Source organism: Zalophus californianus, chromosome 4 (assembly GCF_009762305.2).
Source record: "Zalophus californianus isolate mZalCal1 chromosome 4, mZalCal1.pri.v2, whole genome shotgun sequence".
Lineage (NCBI taxonomy): Eukaryota > Metazoa > Chordata > Mammalia > Carnivora > Otariidae > Zalophus > Zalophus californianus.
Window position 1 is genome coordinate 85,056,484 of NC_045598.1, and position 17,721 is coordinate 85,074,204.

The 17,721-nt window shown below is 34.5% G+C and overlaps 1 protein-coding gene across 2 annotated transcripts in view; it reads left to right on the forward strand.

Annotated features, from left to right (window-relative positions):
• The window catches only part of SLC30A7 (solute carrier family 30 member 7), an 84,211-nt gene that overhangs the window by 20,820 nt on the left and 45,670 nt on the right, over positions 1 to 17,721 (forward strand). For both annotated transcript variants that reach the window (XM_027587201.2, XM_027587273.2), the window contains exons 6-8: positions 6,213 to 6,356; positions 11,493 to 11,543; positions 15,143 to 15,278. In XM_027587201.2, coding sequence (XP_027443002.1) covers positions 6,213 to 6,356; positions 11,493 to 11,543; positions 15,143 to 15,278 — 331 coding nt within the window. The remainder of the gene's footprint in view (positions 1 to 6,212; positions 6,357 to 11,492; positions 11,544 to 15,142; positions 15,279 to 17,721) is intronic.

The following is a 17,721-nucleotide window of genomic DNA, read 5'->3' on the forward strand; positions in this document are numbered from 1 at the left end:
TTATTAACCTGCCTTTTACCCCATTGAGGTAAAAGAACATTTTTAGCCTGTATTAAATTGCCTTTCAAAGTTGTTTGGGCCTTTCTTGTTCAGTTGGTTTTTTCATCAGCTTGTCAAGTTGTATGAAAAATCTCTTGGAGATTTTGACTGGGAATGCATAAAAGAATTTTTATGTCTTTTACTAAATTGTCTTTGCTGTTTCAAGAGAGATCTTTGTATTTTTCGGTCAGTTCATTTTTAGGTAGTTGGATGTTTTTATTACTGTTAAGAATAAAAACTATTATTCTTGCTTGTCTTATTGCATAACGAGGATCTCTAGCACAGTGTTGATTAGAAATACTTAGTTTGTTTCCTTGTGTCAACCTGGATGATCACCTGAGTAACTTAACATTTTATCAGAATCTCTGGAGGAAGCCCCAAACATTAGCATGTTCTAAAACTCTCCAGGTGACACTTAATGAAGAATGCTACTAAAGTTTTACCATTTGGTCTGATGTTTAGGGTCTGTTTCTGTTGAAACTATTTTATCAAGTTAAGGATACTACTTTTTCTTCCTGAATCTATTGAAGTAATCCTTTTTTTCCTCCTTAGTTAATTTAGAATTTGTATTTACATTGATAGATTTCTTATAAGGGACCATCCTTAAATTTTATGATTAAAATGTATCCATTTAGGTCTACATTTAGGTGTGTGATCCATTTTCAGTCAATTTTTGTATATGGTGTGAGGTATGGGCCCAGTATCATTTTATTGTATATAGATTTCAGTTGTCTCAGCACCATTTGTTAAAAAGATTATTTTCCCCCCACTGAATTGTCTTGGCACTCTTGTCAACAATCAGTTGACCATAAATGTGAGAGTTTAGGGGTGGCTGGGTGGCTCAGTTGGTTAAGCGATTGCCTTTGGCTCAGGTCATGATCCTGGAGTCCCGGGATCGAGTCCCACATTGGGCGCCCTGCTCAGCAGGGAGTCTGCTTCTTCCTCTGACCCTCCCCACTCTCATGCTCTCTCTCTCTCAAATAAATAAATAAAATCTTTTTTAAAAAATGTGAGAGTTTATTCTGGACTCTCACCTCTATTTCATTCATTGCTGTGTTTATCCTTATGCCAGTACCCTACTGTCTTGTTTAATGTACCTTTGAGGGGCGCCTGGGTGGCTCGGTTATTAAGCGTCTGCCTTCGGCTCCGGTCATGATCCCAGGGTCCTGGGATCGAGCCCCACATTGGGCTCCCTGCTCCGTGGGAAGCCTGCTTCTCCCTCTCCCACTCCCTCTGCTTGTATTCCCTCTCTTGCTGTGTCTCTGTCAAATAAATAAAATCTTTAAAAAAATAATGTACCTTTGAGGTAGGTTTCAAATTGGAACATGTGAGTTATCCAACTTTCTTCTTCTTTTTCAAGATTATTTTACCTATTACTAATTTAAGATTATTTTACTTATTTATATTTCCATATACGGGCTCCTGGGTGGTGCATCTAGCTAAGCATCCGACTCTTGGTTTAGGCTCAGGTCATGATCTCGGTGTCATGAGATCAAGCCCCGCACTTTGCTCAGTGCCGTCTGCATTAGTTTCTCTCTCCCTCTCCCTCTGCTCACTCCCATGTGTGCATGCTCTCTCTCTCTCTAAAATAAATCTTTAAAAAATTTTTTTAAGATCAGCTTGTCAATTTCTGCAAAAAAAAAAAGGCAGCTGGGATTTTGATAGAAATTGTGTTGAATCTGTAGATCAATTTGGGAGGTATTGTCATGTTAACAATGTAGGGTCTTCTGATCCATGAACATGGGATGCCTTCCCATTTATTTATAGCTTCTTTAATTCCTTTCAACATGTTCTATAAGTTGTTAGTTGTACACTTCTTAACTTTACAATTAGGCTTTCTTTTTTTTGTTGCTATTGTAAATGTGATTGTTTTCTTAATTTCATTTTTTGATTGTTCTTTACTAATGTATAGGGATACAGTTCATTTTGGATACTGATCTTGTGTTTTGCCACATTGCTGAAGTTGTTCAATATTCTAATATATCTTCAGTGTATTCTGTAGAATTTTTTAGTATCATGTCATCTGCAAATAGAGATGATTTTACTTCTTCCTTTCCCATCTGAATGCCCTTTTTTTCCCTTGCTTAATTGCCCTGATCATATGCTTCAGCACAATATTAAAGATTTATTTATTTATCTGTGAGAGAGAGAGAGAGAGCGCACACACACGTGACTGGGGGGAAGGGCAGAGGAAGAGGGAGAAAGAGAATCTCCAGCAGACTTCCCCGCTGAGCGTGAAGCCCAAGGTAGAACTCCGTCCCACGACCCTGAGATCATGACCTGAGCTGAAACCAAGAGTCCTACACTTAACCAACTAAGCCACCCAGGTGCCCTGCTTCAGTACAGTATTAAATAGAAGTGGTGAGAGAGGACATCCTTACTTTTTTTTTCCTGATTTTATGATGAAAGCATTCAGTCTTTCTTCATTAAATATGATGTTAGCTGTGTTAGCCATGTGTTTTTCAGAAATGCCCTTTATCGGATTGAGAGAGTTCATTTCTATTCCTAGTTTACTAGGTGTTTTTATCATGAAAGGGTATTGGGTTTTTTTTGAGATGATCAGTTGGTTTTTATCCTTTATTCTATTAATATGATGTATTACATTGCTTGATTTTTGGATATTAAACCACCTTTTCATTCTTAGGATAAATCTCATTTGGCCATGGTTTATCTTTTTTATATATTGTTTCATTTGGCTTGCTAGTATTTTGTTGAAAACTTTTGTGTCTATATTCTTAAGGAATTTTGGCCTGTACTTTTCTTTTGATGTCTTTGGTTGATATTGGTATCAAGATAATATTGGCCTTATGTAATGAGTTGGGAAGTGTTCTCCTTTCTTCTATTTATTTTTTTTAAGGGGGTTGGTGGGGAAGAGTGTGAAGTATTGGTATTTTTTAAATGTTTGGCAGAGTTTAGTATGAAGTCATCTGGGCCTGGGCTTTTCTTTTTTGGAAGTTTTTAAATTATTCTTTTTTTTTTCGTATTATAGATCTGTTCAGATTCCTGTTTCCGCTTGAGTCAGTTTCAGTAGTTTGTGTATTTCTAGGAATGTTTGTTTGTCCTTTTGTCCATCCCATCTGAATTGCCTTGTTTACTTGTTGTTTATGGTATGTCTTTTTAAAAATTTATTTTATTTCCATAAGGTCAGTAGTGAAGACCTCTCTTTTCCCAGTTTTAATAATTTGTGCCTTCTGTCATTTTTTTCTTGGTTAATTTTGTTAAAGGTTTATCAATTTTTTTTTTTTTTAAAGAATGCCCTTTCGGTTTTATCGATTTTTCCCCCATTGTTTTTATCTTCTCTATTTAATTTTATTTCTGCTTTAATATTTTTTATGTCCTTTCCTCTCCTTGCTTTGCCTTTAGTTTGTTCTTCTCTTTTTAGTTTCTTAAGGTGGAAAATTAGATTATTGATTTGGATTTTGTTTTTTGTTTTTTTTACCATAGGGAAATATGTTTCTAAGCACTGCTGAAATATAACCTGTAAGCTTTGTATGTCATGTTTTTTCATTTCATTTTTGTTCATATCAAAGTATTTTTCAGTTTCCCTTGTGATTTCTTCTTTGAATCATTAGTTATTTAAGAGTGTGTCTTTCATTTTTCTTCTGTCGTCGATAATCTAATTTAATTCCATTGTGATCAGATGACACACTTTTTAGGATTTCAGGTTCTTTTCAATTTATTGAGTCTTATTTTATGACCTAGCATTTGGTCTGTATGGACAAATGTACACTTGAGAAAAATATGTACTCTGCTTTGTTCTATAGATGTCTGTTAGGTCTAATTTGTTCATAGTTGTTCAATCTTCTAGTTTTTTGTCGATCTTCTGCCTAGTTATCTATTTATTATTGAAAGTAGGTATTGAAGTCTCCAACTATTATTTTGAATTATATATTTTTTCAGTCAATTATTTTAGGTTTTGCTTCATGTATTTTGGAGTGTGTTGTTCAGTGCAATATGTTTAAAATCGTCATATCTTCCAGATAGATTGAATATGTTATTATATGATCTTTTTTTTCTTACAGTAATTTTTGGCTTACAGTTTATTTTGTTTGACATTATGATAACCATTCCAGCTTTTTTTTTTTTTTTTAACTACTTGCGTGGTGTATTTTTCTTTCTCTTTTTGCTTTTAACCTGTTTGTGTCTTTGACTAAAGTGTGTCTCTTGTAGACGGAATGTAACTGGATCATATTTTTTTTTATCCATTCTGACAATCTCTGTCTTTTGATTGGGATATTTAAAAATTTACATCTCATGTAATTACTACTACTAAGGTAGGATTTACATCTGCCATTATAATACTTGTTTTCTGTCCTTTTTGTTACTCTATTCCCTGATTCCTGTTTTTTAAATAGAATACTTTCTAGTGTACTCTTAATTCTCTTGTTTCTTACAAGTAACATCTTAATTTAAAACAGCTGAGTTCAGATTAATAGTAATTTAGTAATACACAAAACCTTTGCTCCGACATACCTCCCTGTTCACCTCCCTTCTTCGTACTATTATTGTCATACGAATTGCATGTTTTTATGAGGTCTATCAGTACAGTTTTATAATTATTACTTAATGCAATTGTCTCTTAAAACATACAGGAGAAGAAACGAGTCACAAATTTAAAAATACATTTATCCTCTGTCATAATTGCCTTTACCAGTGCTCTTTATTTCTCTGTGTGGATTTTTGTTACTGTTTGGTGTTCTTTCATTTCATTTGCAAGTAGTGTTTTTGTTTACGTGATAATGTCTTATTTGTCCTTTATTTTTAAGGGAGAGAGTTGAATTTAGCATTCTTAGTTGAGTCTTTTTCTAACATTTTGATTTTGTCATCCCACTGGCTTTTGACCTCCATGGTTTTTGTGGAGAAGTCACCAGTTAATCTTACTCAAGTTCTGTTATACATGGTAAGTTATTTTTATCTTGGTGTACAACTTCCAGTGTCTCTGACATTCATCAGTTTGGTATGATGTTTCTAGATATGGCTGTTTGAGTTAATTCTTCTTGCATTTTCCTAAGTTTCTTGAATGTGTAGATTAATATTTTTCATCAGAGTTGGGGTTTCTAGCCATTATTTCTTCAGATATTTTTTCTGTCTCTTCTTTTTTGGGGACTCCTTAATGCTTAATTTGGTACATTTGATGTTTCCACAGGTATCTAAGGCTATGTTTATTTTTCTTAATTTTCTTCTTTTCTGCTCCTCAGAGTGGACAGTCTCTAGTGATCCATCTTCCAAGTTTGCATAATTGTAGCTCAGATCTGTTGTTGAGCCTTCTAGTAAATATTTTATTTCAGTTACTATATTTCTTTAACTCCAGAATTTTTTGTTTGGTTCTTTTTTATAATTTCTCTTTATTGATATTCTCTATTTGGTGAGTTATTGTTGTTATACTTTAATTCTTTAGACATGGATTTCTTTATTTCTTTGAACATATTCTAATGGCTGATTTAAATAAAGTCTTTGTCCAAAATCTGGGTCTCCTTCAGGAACATTTTCTGTGGGTTGCTTTTTTTTTCTATGTATGTAGCATACTTTCATCTTTCTTTGCATGTCTTAACAATTTTTGTTGTTGAAAACTGGACATTTTATATTATAATGACTCTGGTATCATTACTTTACCTCTCCCTTCAAAGTTTGTTGCATTATTTTGTTTTTGTTTTTTCTAAGGATTCTACCTGCTGTAACGTAATTCTGATCTTTTATCAAATACAGTGGCTTCCCTGCCGCTGCCTCGAAGTGACCATATGCATATATTTTGTTTTACTTTGATAATATATGTAATAGTACTTTGCAAAGTTTTAGCTAAGATTTTTGTCTGTGGTCTTCACTGCTTTATCCCCAGTGCCTAGAATAGTGCCTGTAACATAGTGTGTTTCAAATAAGTATTTCCTGAATGAATGAATGAATGAATGGCATTGTCTAATCTCTAAATATCTCTGTGCACTTCTCACTTATTTTCATCTCCAGTAAAGTCTACCACTTCCCTCCATATTTCATTTCCTTCCCATACTCCATGGTAGGAACTCAATCAGTTTTAATGAATCTATAACACTTTTTACAAGTAGATCCTTACTTAATTGAATCTCTTTTTAGAGCTAATTCTTTTCACTGATATCAGTATTATTGTAACCATTTATTTAATATAGTTTTGCATACTTTTTGTTCTAACTACTTTTTAGGCCATGGACACAGTCATTCCCTTTTCAATGGTGTTCTGGATCAGACACATGGCCATGGAGATCATTGCCATAGTCATGAATTGAAACATGGTGCTGCACATAGTCATGATCATGCTCATGGACATGGACACTTTCATTCTCATGGTAAGTACAGCCAAAATACTTTCAAATGGACAGCCTTCCAAATATACTGAAATTTTCTATAGATTACTCTTTTAGTTGAGATAATTTCTTGAAAAGGTTTTGTAATCAACTTCCTTTCTAATGAATCAAACTAAATGGTTCGCAGGGCTTGTTCATTTTTAGGATATAATGAAATTAACTCAGTATAATGCCAAGGATGTAGCTGTTTTTCAGTGAGTATATTATACTATGTGCCACTATTTTAAATGAGCTTCAGTGAATGAGAAACAGTTGGATTTTAGCAAATGAAAATTACAATTTTTTAAGTACAGACGAGATTGGCCATGTTTTTTAAGTACAATAAGGCTTTTTGTCCTACATAGGCTTATAAAAATACAATAGGGGTTTTCAGTTTTGCATATTTTCATTGTAATTTTTGGTGAATATCACCTGATACTTCCTTGTTCCCTTAGAAATCTTTGTATGCTGGAGTACCTGGGTGGCTCAGTTGGTTAAGCGTCTGCTGTTGTCTCATGTCATGATCTCAAGGTCTGGGATTGAGGCCCTCCTCAGCAGGGAGTCTACTTCTCCCTCTTTCTCTGCCCCTCCCCGTTGCTCAGAGTATAGATTAATAGAAGTTGCTTAGATACCACAGTCAGATTATCTTTAAATAGATTATATTCTCAAGTATTGTCTGTACCTGCCAAATAGAATCCTCAGACTTTTGATTTGAAAATTGAAAAGGGTCTTGGAAATTGAATATTTAGTCCCTAATTTATCAGTCTCTAAAATTTGCTGTATTTTTGTAACTATTATACTGGTATGTTTTATTTATTTATTACTTCTTATTTACTTTTATTTTAATTCCAGTATACTTAACATACCATATTACATTAGTTTCAGGTGTATAATATAGCGATTCAACAATTATATACATTACTCTGTTCATTAAGATAAGTGGACTCTTAATCCTCTTCACCTGTTTCACTCATCCTCCCACCTACCTCCCCTCTGGTAACTATCAGTTTGTTCTCTAGTTAAGAGTCTGTTTTTTGGTTTGTCTCCTTTTTTTTCCCTTTGTTCGTTTGTTTTGTTTTGTTTTTTTGAGAGAGCATGGGCGAGTGGGGGCGGGGAGGGGCAGAGAGAATGAGAGAGAGAGAGAGAGAATCATAAGCAGGCTCCATGCCCAGCTCATGGAGCCTGATGTGGGGCTTGGCCTCATGACCCTGAAATCATGACCTGAGCTGAAATCAAGAGTCGGATGCTTAACCAACTGAGCCACCCAGGTGTGCTCCCATTTGTTTTGTTTCTTAAATTCTATGAATGAGTGAAATCATGTGGTATTTGTCTTTCTCTGACTGATTTCGCTTAGCACAATACACTCTAGCTCCATCCACGTCATTGCAAATGGCAAGATTTCAGTCTTTTTGATGGCTGACTAATATTCCAACGTGTGTGTATGTGTGTGTTTACACACACCACATCTTTATCCATCTGTTGATGGACACTTGGGCTGCTTCCATAATTGGGCTGTTGTAAATAATGCTGCAATAAAGAGTGGTGCATATATCCTTTCAAATTAGTGTTTTATATTTTTTGGGTAAATACCCAGTAGTGTGATTACTGGATTATATGGTAGTTCTATTTTAAACTTTAGAGGAACTGTAAAAAACATACTGTAAAAAACCAAGAGTTAAATCCTTAACCAACTGATGCAGGTACCCCTAGAGTGAAAATTCTGTATTACTCTGAAATATATTCAGTGGACTCCAAATAACTTAGTGGTTTGAGACCCACTCTCACCCATTTGAAACGTTTAAATAGTTATAAATTTAACAACTTCCTGTTTCTCCTTGAATTTTTATTTTCATTCCAAAATTTTATAATAAGGGATTATATTTGGGTTAAGTTATTAATTGATCATGTGTTCTACTTCTTGGCAATAAAATAGGTATATAAATATAAATTTTTTATTTACTAGAAACATAAGACTTAGTGTTTAAACATTTCTTTTGGATGGAGTTATTATAGTTATTACTAAAAGTCAATCAAAGTAATTCTATTTTTAAAATCTTGATGCATGTATAATCATAAAAGGCAACATTTTACTTAAGATACATATCTTAATGTGATAATTTGAGCTCTTTTTTTCCTCATTTAGTGTGTGGAAAAATGACACTGATACTGTATGGAAAAATGACACTGACACTTATCAGCATAAAAAAGGTTTTGGCAATAATTCTGTTCCTATTTTCTAGCTTTATAATGCAAGTACTAAGAAACCTTAAATAGAAGAAACTCTGTTTATAGCAGTTTTGGTGAATTCTTTGAACACCTTAAGAATTACATTCCAAAAATTACTGAGTGATCTGTTAACAAAAATTATTTTTGATAATCTATAAATTGGCAGCTTCATTAGCTAATGCTTGCATTCTTTTTTTAATATTCTTTTTTTATTATTATTATGTTATGTTAATCACCATACATTACATCATTAGTTTGTGATGTAATGTTCCATGATTCATTGTTTGTGCATAACACCCAGTGCTCCACGCAGAACGTGCCCTCTTTAATACCCATCACCAGGCTAACCCATCCCTCCACCACCCTCCCCTCTAGAACCCTCAGTTTGTTTTTCAGAGTCCATCTCTCTCATGGTTTGTCTCCCCATCTGATTTACCCCCCTTCATTCTTCCCCTCCTGCTATCTTCTTCTTTTTTTTTTTCTTAACATATATTGCATTATTTGTTTCAGAGGTACAGATATGTGATTCAGCAGTCTTGCACAATTCACAGCGCTCACCATTAATGCTTGCATTCTATTAAAAACAACTGGAAACTGTGTTGTTTGCAAAAGGATTTGCTAGGTAGTCAGTAGAGTCATTATTTTTGTAGCATTACCACCAATATTTGTAACTGGCCCCTTGTTTGTTGCCCTAGAATTTTTTTTTTATACCTTGAGCAATGCACTGTAGTAAGATTCTAAATAGGTGAAAGGTAGCTTTTTTTTTGGCCAAGGGGGAGAAGGATAAGTGGCAAGGAAGAATTTATATGACATCAGGGCACGTGGAGATCATAGTAACTAGTAAAAGGAAATGCTAAGCTTCAAACACAGGGAAATCTGACTCCAGGGGTGCCTGGGTGGTTTAGTCAGTTAAGCATCTGCCTCTTGTTTTTTTATGTTGGTTGAGTGTCTCACTCTTGATTTTGGCTCTGGTCATGATCTCTGGGTCATGGGATTGAGCCCTGCATAGGGTTCCTCGCTCAGCGGGGAATCTGCTGGAGATTCTTCCTCCACTCTCTGCCCCTCCCCCCTGCACTGTCTCGAAAATAAATAAATCTTAAAAAAAAAAGGAAATCCGACTCCAAAATCTTTTCTTTACTATTATTTCTGCCTTCAGTATATATTAGCCAATCTGAGGATATAAAAGTAATAGGGCCATCATTCCATTTTGCCCTTAAGAGACATCATAGTCTCACTGGGAAATGCTGTGAGTTTTATATTTATTGAAATGCTACACTGTCAGTAAAGCTAGCTGGTTTTTGTTTGCTTGGTTTAACTGCTCATATCTCAGTGACTCAAGCAGTAAAAGTTTATATATTGCTCTTGGGTTGATGGGTAAAGGAGGGGGTGGGTGCTGTTTTTCATTCAATTTAGGAATCTAGGTTTTTTTCATCCCTGGGATTCTTGACCCTTGGAACCCTCCACTGGATTCCCTGCATCTACCTGGAGATAGAGTACATAGAGGATCACATGGGACATTTTTATGAGCCTAGAAGTGGTTTACTTGTCATATTCTTTTTTTTTTTTAATTTAATTTATTTATTTAACAGAGAGAGAGCACAAGCGGGGAGCGACAGGCAGAGGGAGAAGCAGGCTCCCCGCAGAGCAGGGAGCCTGATGCAGAGTTTGATCCCAGGACCCTGGGATTATGACCCAAGCCAAAGGCAGACGCTTAACCAACTGAGACACCCAGGTGCCCTACCTGTCATATTTCTTTGCTTAATACTGTTACATATATAACTCAAGAGAGCCTGGGAAATGTAGTTTATTTGTTTACCAAAGAAGAAGAAATGGGTGATAAACAACTAGCCAGTGTCTACCACAGATAACAAATTTTACGTCCGGAAGGACTTTTCAGATTTTACATAGGTGGGAGTTATATTATTTTACATAACCATTATATTAGTGTAGCAGAATACACCTTTCCAAATAATTATGTCAAAAATTACCGTCTTTATCTGGACCTACTACCTATAGACAAATCTCCTCCCTTGATCAGGAGCTGGATTTTTAGAACAGTTAACACTTTTGACATTCAGCATGATTTTTAAGGTGACTATGTCTTTCTCCCCACCATAGCAGTGCCATATCCAGACAGAAATCACTGTGCAGCCTTAGGCTTTTATGCCTCTTCTGGCATTGTTACAGTCTCTACATTGTTGTGGTAAGGATATGTCAGCTCTTTGCTACCATGGGCCAAGAACCATGACCCCAGGAAGGCTTTCTGTTAGACATGTTCAGAAAGCTTGTCAGGCCTCCTGATGATCTCAGTATTGCTGATCTTTTACCTTGTTTACCTATGTTTTCTGCTTTTATGTTAAAGCTGATAGTATCTTCAGAGTCAGTATAGAAATTGCAGTATTTTTAAATTTTTTTCATCATAAAGGCAAAATGAGAAGTATTTTTATCTCTTCTGTTTGAAAAGCTTGCCACATCCATCTAGAAGCTATTGGAAAGCTCTTGTTTGCCACAGTCTGGTTATCCTGGATGCTGTCCTGGCTTTATTTCTTGGACTTCTTATAACTTTCAGCAGTAGATTTGTTTTGTCTGAGGTTTTCCAGTTGTAAAATTAGTGTAGCAAACTGTAGAATAAGGTATGTTATGAATAGTAGAAGACTTTCACAGTGTTTTTAATTTACTATTTTTACCAGCTTGCTTGATAGTTTCCTAAATACTGTGTACCATTTTGAAATTGCCCGTGTCTGTCTCCATTAAATTATTATATTAAATTTAAAAAAGAATTTTGTAAATCTGATGTGGCTGTATAGTCATGCATCCTTCATGATATATTTGAATGAAAAGTTCTCTGAATTGCAAAAATTGAATCGGTAATTGAAGATATATTTTAAAATAATTAAACTTAACTCTCTACAGATGGTCCCTCCTTAAAAGAAACAACAGGACCCAGCAGACAGATTTTACAAGGTATGACAAGCAATTTGTGTATTTCTCAGTTTTACGAAACAGGTTTCATTGTGTTGAGCTATATGAAATTTTCCTTTAAGAAAAATATGTAACAGGGGCGCCTGGGTGGCTCAGTTGGTTATGCGACTGCCTTCGGCTCAGGTCATGATCCTGGAGTCCCGGGATCGAGTCCCGCATCGGGCTCCCTGCTCAGCGGGGAGCCTGCTTCTCCCCCAACCCTCCCCCTCTCATGTACTCTCTCTCTCTCTCTCTCTCTCTCTCTCTAATTCTCACTCTCTCAAATAAATAAATCTTTAAAAAAAAAAGAAAAAAAAAATATGTAACAGTATTTGTGTCTAAAATATTATCTTTGTGACTTTTTAAATATATGCTATTAGATATATTAGCATACATTCTTTTAACTATCACTTGGCTATTTCCTTAGATTTAATAAGATTACAGTAGTTAGAAACTATACTGCTTAACTGTAAATAATACCTATGCCAATGACTATAGGAACACCATAGTAATATATTTGCCTCCATAGGATTACTGAATAAGAATATATATATATATAATTTATTTTTCTTATTTTGTATCTGATAATTTTCATATGTGAGTCATTTGGGTTCTAAATCTTTGCTTTGTTGTTATTGATCCTTTCCTCTAGCCAGAGATCATATTAAAGATGCTGCAAATAACTGAAAAATTCAGTTAACTCAGTTTTCATGTATGAGTACCCGCATGGAAACTTTGAATACCAGACAGTTTTCCCTATCCTTGAGCTAACTACTGGGCTGCTGCAGCCACCATAAATTGATGGATACTCAGAAAATATAAAGTAATTTTCATAACAGCTTGTCTAAAAGATAATTAGGAAGGCAAATCCAACCTCCCTTCCCTCAACTTGTGATGATTTCTAAAATTAAAAATAAACTCATATTATCAAGGCTAATTTATAGCATTGGATATAGATGCATTACATATGCATGATTACAAGCTATTTCAGCAAATGCTGTTCTAAACCAATTCTATATATTTTGCAAATGGAAAACTAGTAACTGGAAGACACATTTAAGCCTCCTGAAATAAAGTATGGAGGAGCACATTCATAGTGGGGGAAAAAAAACAAAACAAGAGCTATATCAAGAAATAGTGGAGAAAAATAGGCTCAGTAGAGACTGGATCACAAGCTATTGAGAAAGTCAGATTGAAGTCAAAAGTTAATAAAAGCAGGAAGGTGGGGAGCTGGGAATTAAGAAACTTTGATGATGAAGTCTAAATAGAAATTCAGAGCCAAAGATTGGCTCCTACCCCAAAGAAACTACCATAATTCACAGACAAAACTGATTTTCTCTGCTTTGTAAAATTTTATAATGTATCATTTTACATGGCATGTAAGCTCCTGTTTAGCCATCATCATTTGATGCCTATGGATATGACAAAGGTCACACTTTGCATTATATATATATCTTTTAATATTAATATAACAGAGTTAACTTTTTAGAGCAATTTTACATTCATAGCAAAACTGAGCAGAAGATACAGAGATTTCCCATATACCCCTGTCCTGGGGATAGCATTCCAAATTGTCAAAATCTCCTAGCAGAGTAGTCCATTTGTTTTATTTATATATATATATATATATATATATATATATATAGAGAGAGAGAGAGAGAGAGAGAGAGAGAGAGAGAGAGCCTCTGGCTGGAGTGTTCTTGGGCAGTTAAAATATTCATATCCTTCCAAGTCTTCTAAGGCTTTCAGCTTTTATGTAAGTTAAACGTAATAGTTTAACTTCTTTCTTTAGTGATTTTTCTTCTTGAAACAGTTACTAGAAAGTGAGAAGGGCTTAGGTAATTAATGACACTTGCTAATAAAGTCACTTTTCAGGTCAGCACATAAGTTGTAGTCAGGGACTTTTCAGTCAAAGAAAAATCAAGAACAAATGATTCTTTTTCCTTTTGGTTATTTAGAGCTGTTTTCATGTCTGGCCCTAGTAAAACACTGATTAAAGAATATAAGGGCTTAAAATCACATTTCACTTAAGAGTTTTGAAGCGTAGGTCCCTTCAATCTATTTTGATGGGTATTTTTCTTCAGTTTTATTTTTTAAACTTAATGTGGCCTCGACACTTACTAGTCTAATTCTTTGCTATTTGAAATACCCTAGAGGAGAGTTTTTTACTCTAAGTATGCTTCAGCATAATATTTTTGTTACAGGAAATAGAGCCATTAGCTTTTTGAAGAATAGTTACAAACATCAATACTCTATACGAATGAAAAAGTATATTAAGTACTGCAGGATGAATTATATTTGGTATAATACTTGATATAAAATTACACAGTAGAACATGAATCGAAGCATATTTTCCTAGAGCACATTAAGATTTGATTGGACTCAGTCTGTTTTTAAATTATTAGAAAGTGTTTTCAAGTTTTAGTAAATCTGTGTTTTACACCTAAAAAAAAATGGTTTGCCTTTAATTGTCCAGTGAATAATAAAGTAGAATAAGTATTTCTAAAGTAGGTATGTGCTTTTTATACATTATTTCTTTTCAGATAGAATAAATGCTATTTTAAAATATTCTATTTTTAGTAACATGGTTTAAGTTTGTTTCAAAGACAGTGGTTATATACAGTAGATTTTACCTATTAAAGATCTAAATGTTGAATAATTTGTTGTCTTAAGTCTGTTTAAGAAATAATGTATTTTAAACTTCTTGATTTTTTTTAATAGTTTTCCAGTCAAGTATTAAATGTTAATATTTAATGGGTTCTGATTCTGATCTCATTTCTGACCACAAATTAAGATTCTGTGCCCAAGTCCAATGGGGGGGCATAAAGAATGTACTCTCAAGCAAGCAGTTCTCTGATACCTGGAGGTCAGAGGGGCCTGGGACTAAAAGTTCCAACCCTCTAATCATATGATTGGTTCTCCTGGCAGCCAGCTCCCATCCTTAGGTGGGGTCCAAAAGTATATTACCATTAACCAGAGACACCTTTGTCACTGTCACTTAGGAAGTTCCCAGGGTTTTCCAGAAACCAGGATGAAGACCAAATATGTATTTCTTATTATAAATCACAATATCACAATATTGTATCTGGGTTTCAAGACAGAATATCACTTTCCTAACAATTTAATATTTATTTATTAAAAGTTTTAAAAATATTTTATATTTGCTTTTAAATATTCAGATCTCTACTTTCTTCCTTATCAGGTTTGAGCTTAGTATATAATTTAGGTAACAAAACCTTCAGGATAATTAATAAGTATATCAGGATTTATAGAGTTAGTGTCCATAGGAAATTTAGTCTCAAGTAGTAATAATTTTAATTACCAGCAGAGGGCTCTGTGTGTACATATATTTGTAGTTACAATATTTCTTGAACAGTTCTTTCAGCCTAATGCCATTTTCTTTCAACAAATTATTAATTATGGAATCTTTTAACCAGTCTTATTTCTGTACTTCCTCATTTATGTTATACCAAAATATTAAGGATCATTAAGAACAAGTATAATTTATGAATGAGTTATTTTGAACCCTGCTGATTTGAAAAAGGAAAGATCTTCATTGATCAGAAGATACTATTTTGATTCTGATTATGCTTTGTTTCCAGGTGTATTTTTACACATTCTGGCAGATACACTTGGGAGTATTGGTGTAATTGCCTCTGCCATCATGATGCAAAATTTTGGTCTAATGATAGCAGATCCTATTTGTTCGATCCTGATAGCCATGCTTATAGTTGTAAGGTAAGTGTTATATGTTACTTTCAGGTATTAAAATGAGAAGTGAGAAATGTGCTACTTAAATTACAGATCTGTAATACAAATTATGATTGTGTTGGCTTTCCTTTGGCCTTTAACAAATTCCTATGTAGATTATTTCTCTTTTCATCTTCCTGCTTTTTTCTGTTTGCCATTTATTTCTTGTCTAGGTTTTGATGTTTCTTTTTGGTATTTAGCAATTAATCTTTTGGGCTTGTAATCCAAATTAGTAGGATCTTTTTTAACCCAACATTCTATCTGTAGAGTAGAACACTAATAACATAAAATGTATTAACTATAGTTAGAATCTTATTCTATATCTTACACTATCAAATGCAAAAAAATGTTAAAGTCTCTTTTACAGCTATTTAATTTATAAAGTTACATTATCATTGCAAAAGTCTTATAAAAATGCTTATTGAGGTATATAAGTGTCTGTCTCCCTATCTAGTTTTATAAAATTCTTGAGGAAGGGTCTGTCTCTTAGTATAGTTTATCTCTCTTGTGCGAACGTGTATGTAAAGTATGTGTGTGTAAATTCTCAAAAAATATTTGCTGAATTAGATTATATACTATCTCATATTTACCACACTGAAATATATTTTATTATTGATTTAATTTTTATCAGAATAGTGAAATAATATATTGCCTTTCACAGTCTTGAATTATTTAATATGTTAAGTATATATATACATATGTCTTGATTTGACTGTTTTTTATTTATCCATAATGATTTTACTGTCAGCAAAACTTGCTTTCTAATGATGATAACTAGAGGGCAGATTATGATGATTTTTACAGCTTATGTTTGAATAGAGTATACTTAATTATGAGGAATTATAATCTTATATAAGATAGTCATAAATATAGATTTTGAAGTTCTTACCTTTAAAAATGGTTATACATTTTAAACATGCAGATTATTTTTTAAGTTTCTTCAAATTATTTGTACTAGGAAGCAACTCTGCTATGTAAAAGTCTTATAAAGTTTGGAAGTTTCTTCATCTTTGAAAATCTGTGTTTTTGTTTTTGTTTTGAGAGAGAGCATGTAAGTGGTGGAGAGAGGGAAGGAGAGAATCTTTTTTAAAATTTTATTTATTTATTTGAGAGAGGGAGGGCACCCATGAGTGGGGGGAGAGGCAAAGGAAGAGGGAGAAGCAGACTGCCCCCCTGATCAGAGAGCCTGCTGTGGTCATTGGTCCCAGGACCCTGGGATCATGACCTGAGCCAAAGGCAGACTCTTAACTGACTGAGCCCGCTGAGAGAGAGAATCTTAAACAGGCTCCACGCTCAGCCTGAAGCCTGATATGGGGCTCGATCTCATGACCCTGAGAACATGACCTGAGCTGAGTCAAGAGTTGGATGCTTAACCACCTGAGCTACTCAGGCATCTCCATCTTTGGAAATCTTTTTTTTTAAGATTTTATGTATTTGATAGAGAGAGACACAGCGAGAGAGGAACACAAGCAGGGAGAGTGGGAGGGGGAGAAGCAGGCTTCCGCAGAGCAGGGACTCTGGATCATGACCTGAGCCGAAGGCAGACGCTTAACGACTCAGCCACCCAGGCGCCCCGCATCTTGGAAATCTTAACTATACTTCCTTGAAAGTTCAGCTACATGTCACAGAATTCTATAAAACTTAACCCCTGATGGATTTGGTAACTTGTGTATCTCTCTATTGCATGTCAGTGTTTATTTTGTTTTGTATTATAAGTTTTAGTTGCTTCTTATACTTAGAGTTGGATCTTAATAATTGCTTTTTTTTTTTTTCCTTGGCTCCGCTATTACTATCCTAATTCTCCTATCAATTGTTGCTTGGAAGAGCTTGGCTTCTCTGTCTCTCTCTAAACTCTTCTCTACCCTGTGGCCACAGTGATCTTTCTTAAAGGAAGATGATGGTACATGAAAGATTATCTTGCTTTAAATTCTTCAGTGCACTTTCTTACCCTCAGGAAAAGAATAAGCTGCTCAGTGGGGCGTTATGATGTTACTTGTTTACTTCTCAGTCTTTCTCTCACCCCTTCTCAATTTTATATTCTCTCCAGCCATATTAAATTACTTAAAGTTTCCTGAAAATATGTTACGAGCTGTCTGGATTCTGGGCCACATTTCCTTTCCCCAAAGTACTCTTACACTGAGTGCCTGTCTCCTCCTCCCACAAGTATGTCCATCATAACTGCTTATCCTTCAAGTCAGATTTCAGTTTAAAACGGCCCTTTCTTCAGGAAGCATTTCTTGATCGTGCACCTCTCAGGCTGGGTTAAATATACCTATAGCACTTTTTACTATTCCTTTCATGGCACTTACTTACCAAATTGAAATAGCCCGTTTCTTCTCTCTTAAGCTGCATGAGGGCAAGTTGTTTTTTTCATTGTTGTAAAGTCAGCACCGGACTCTGCCAGGCAAAAAGTTTGTGTATTTTGATTTGA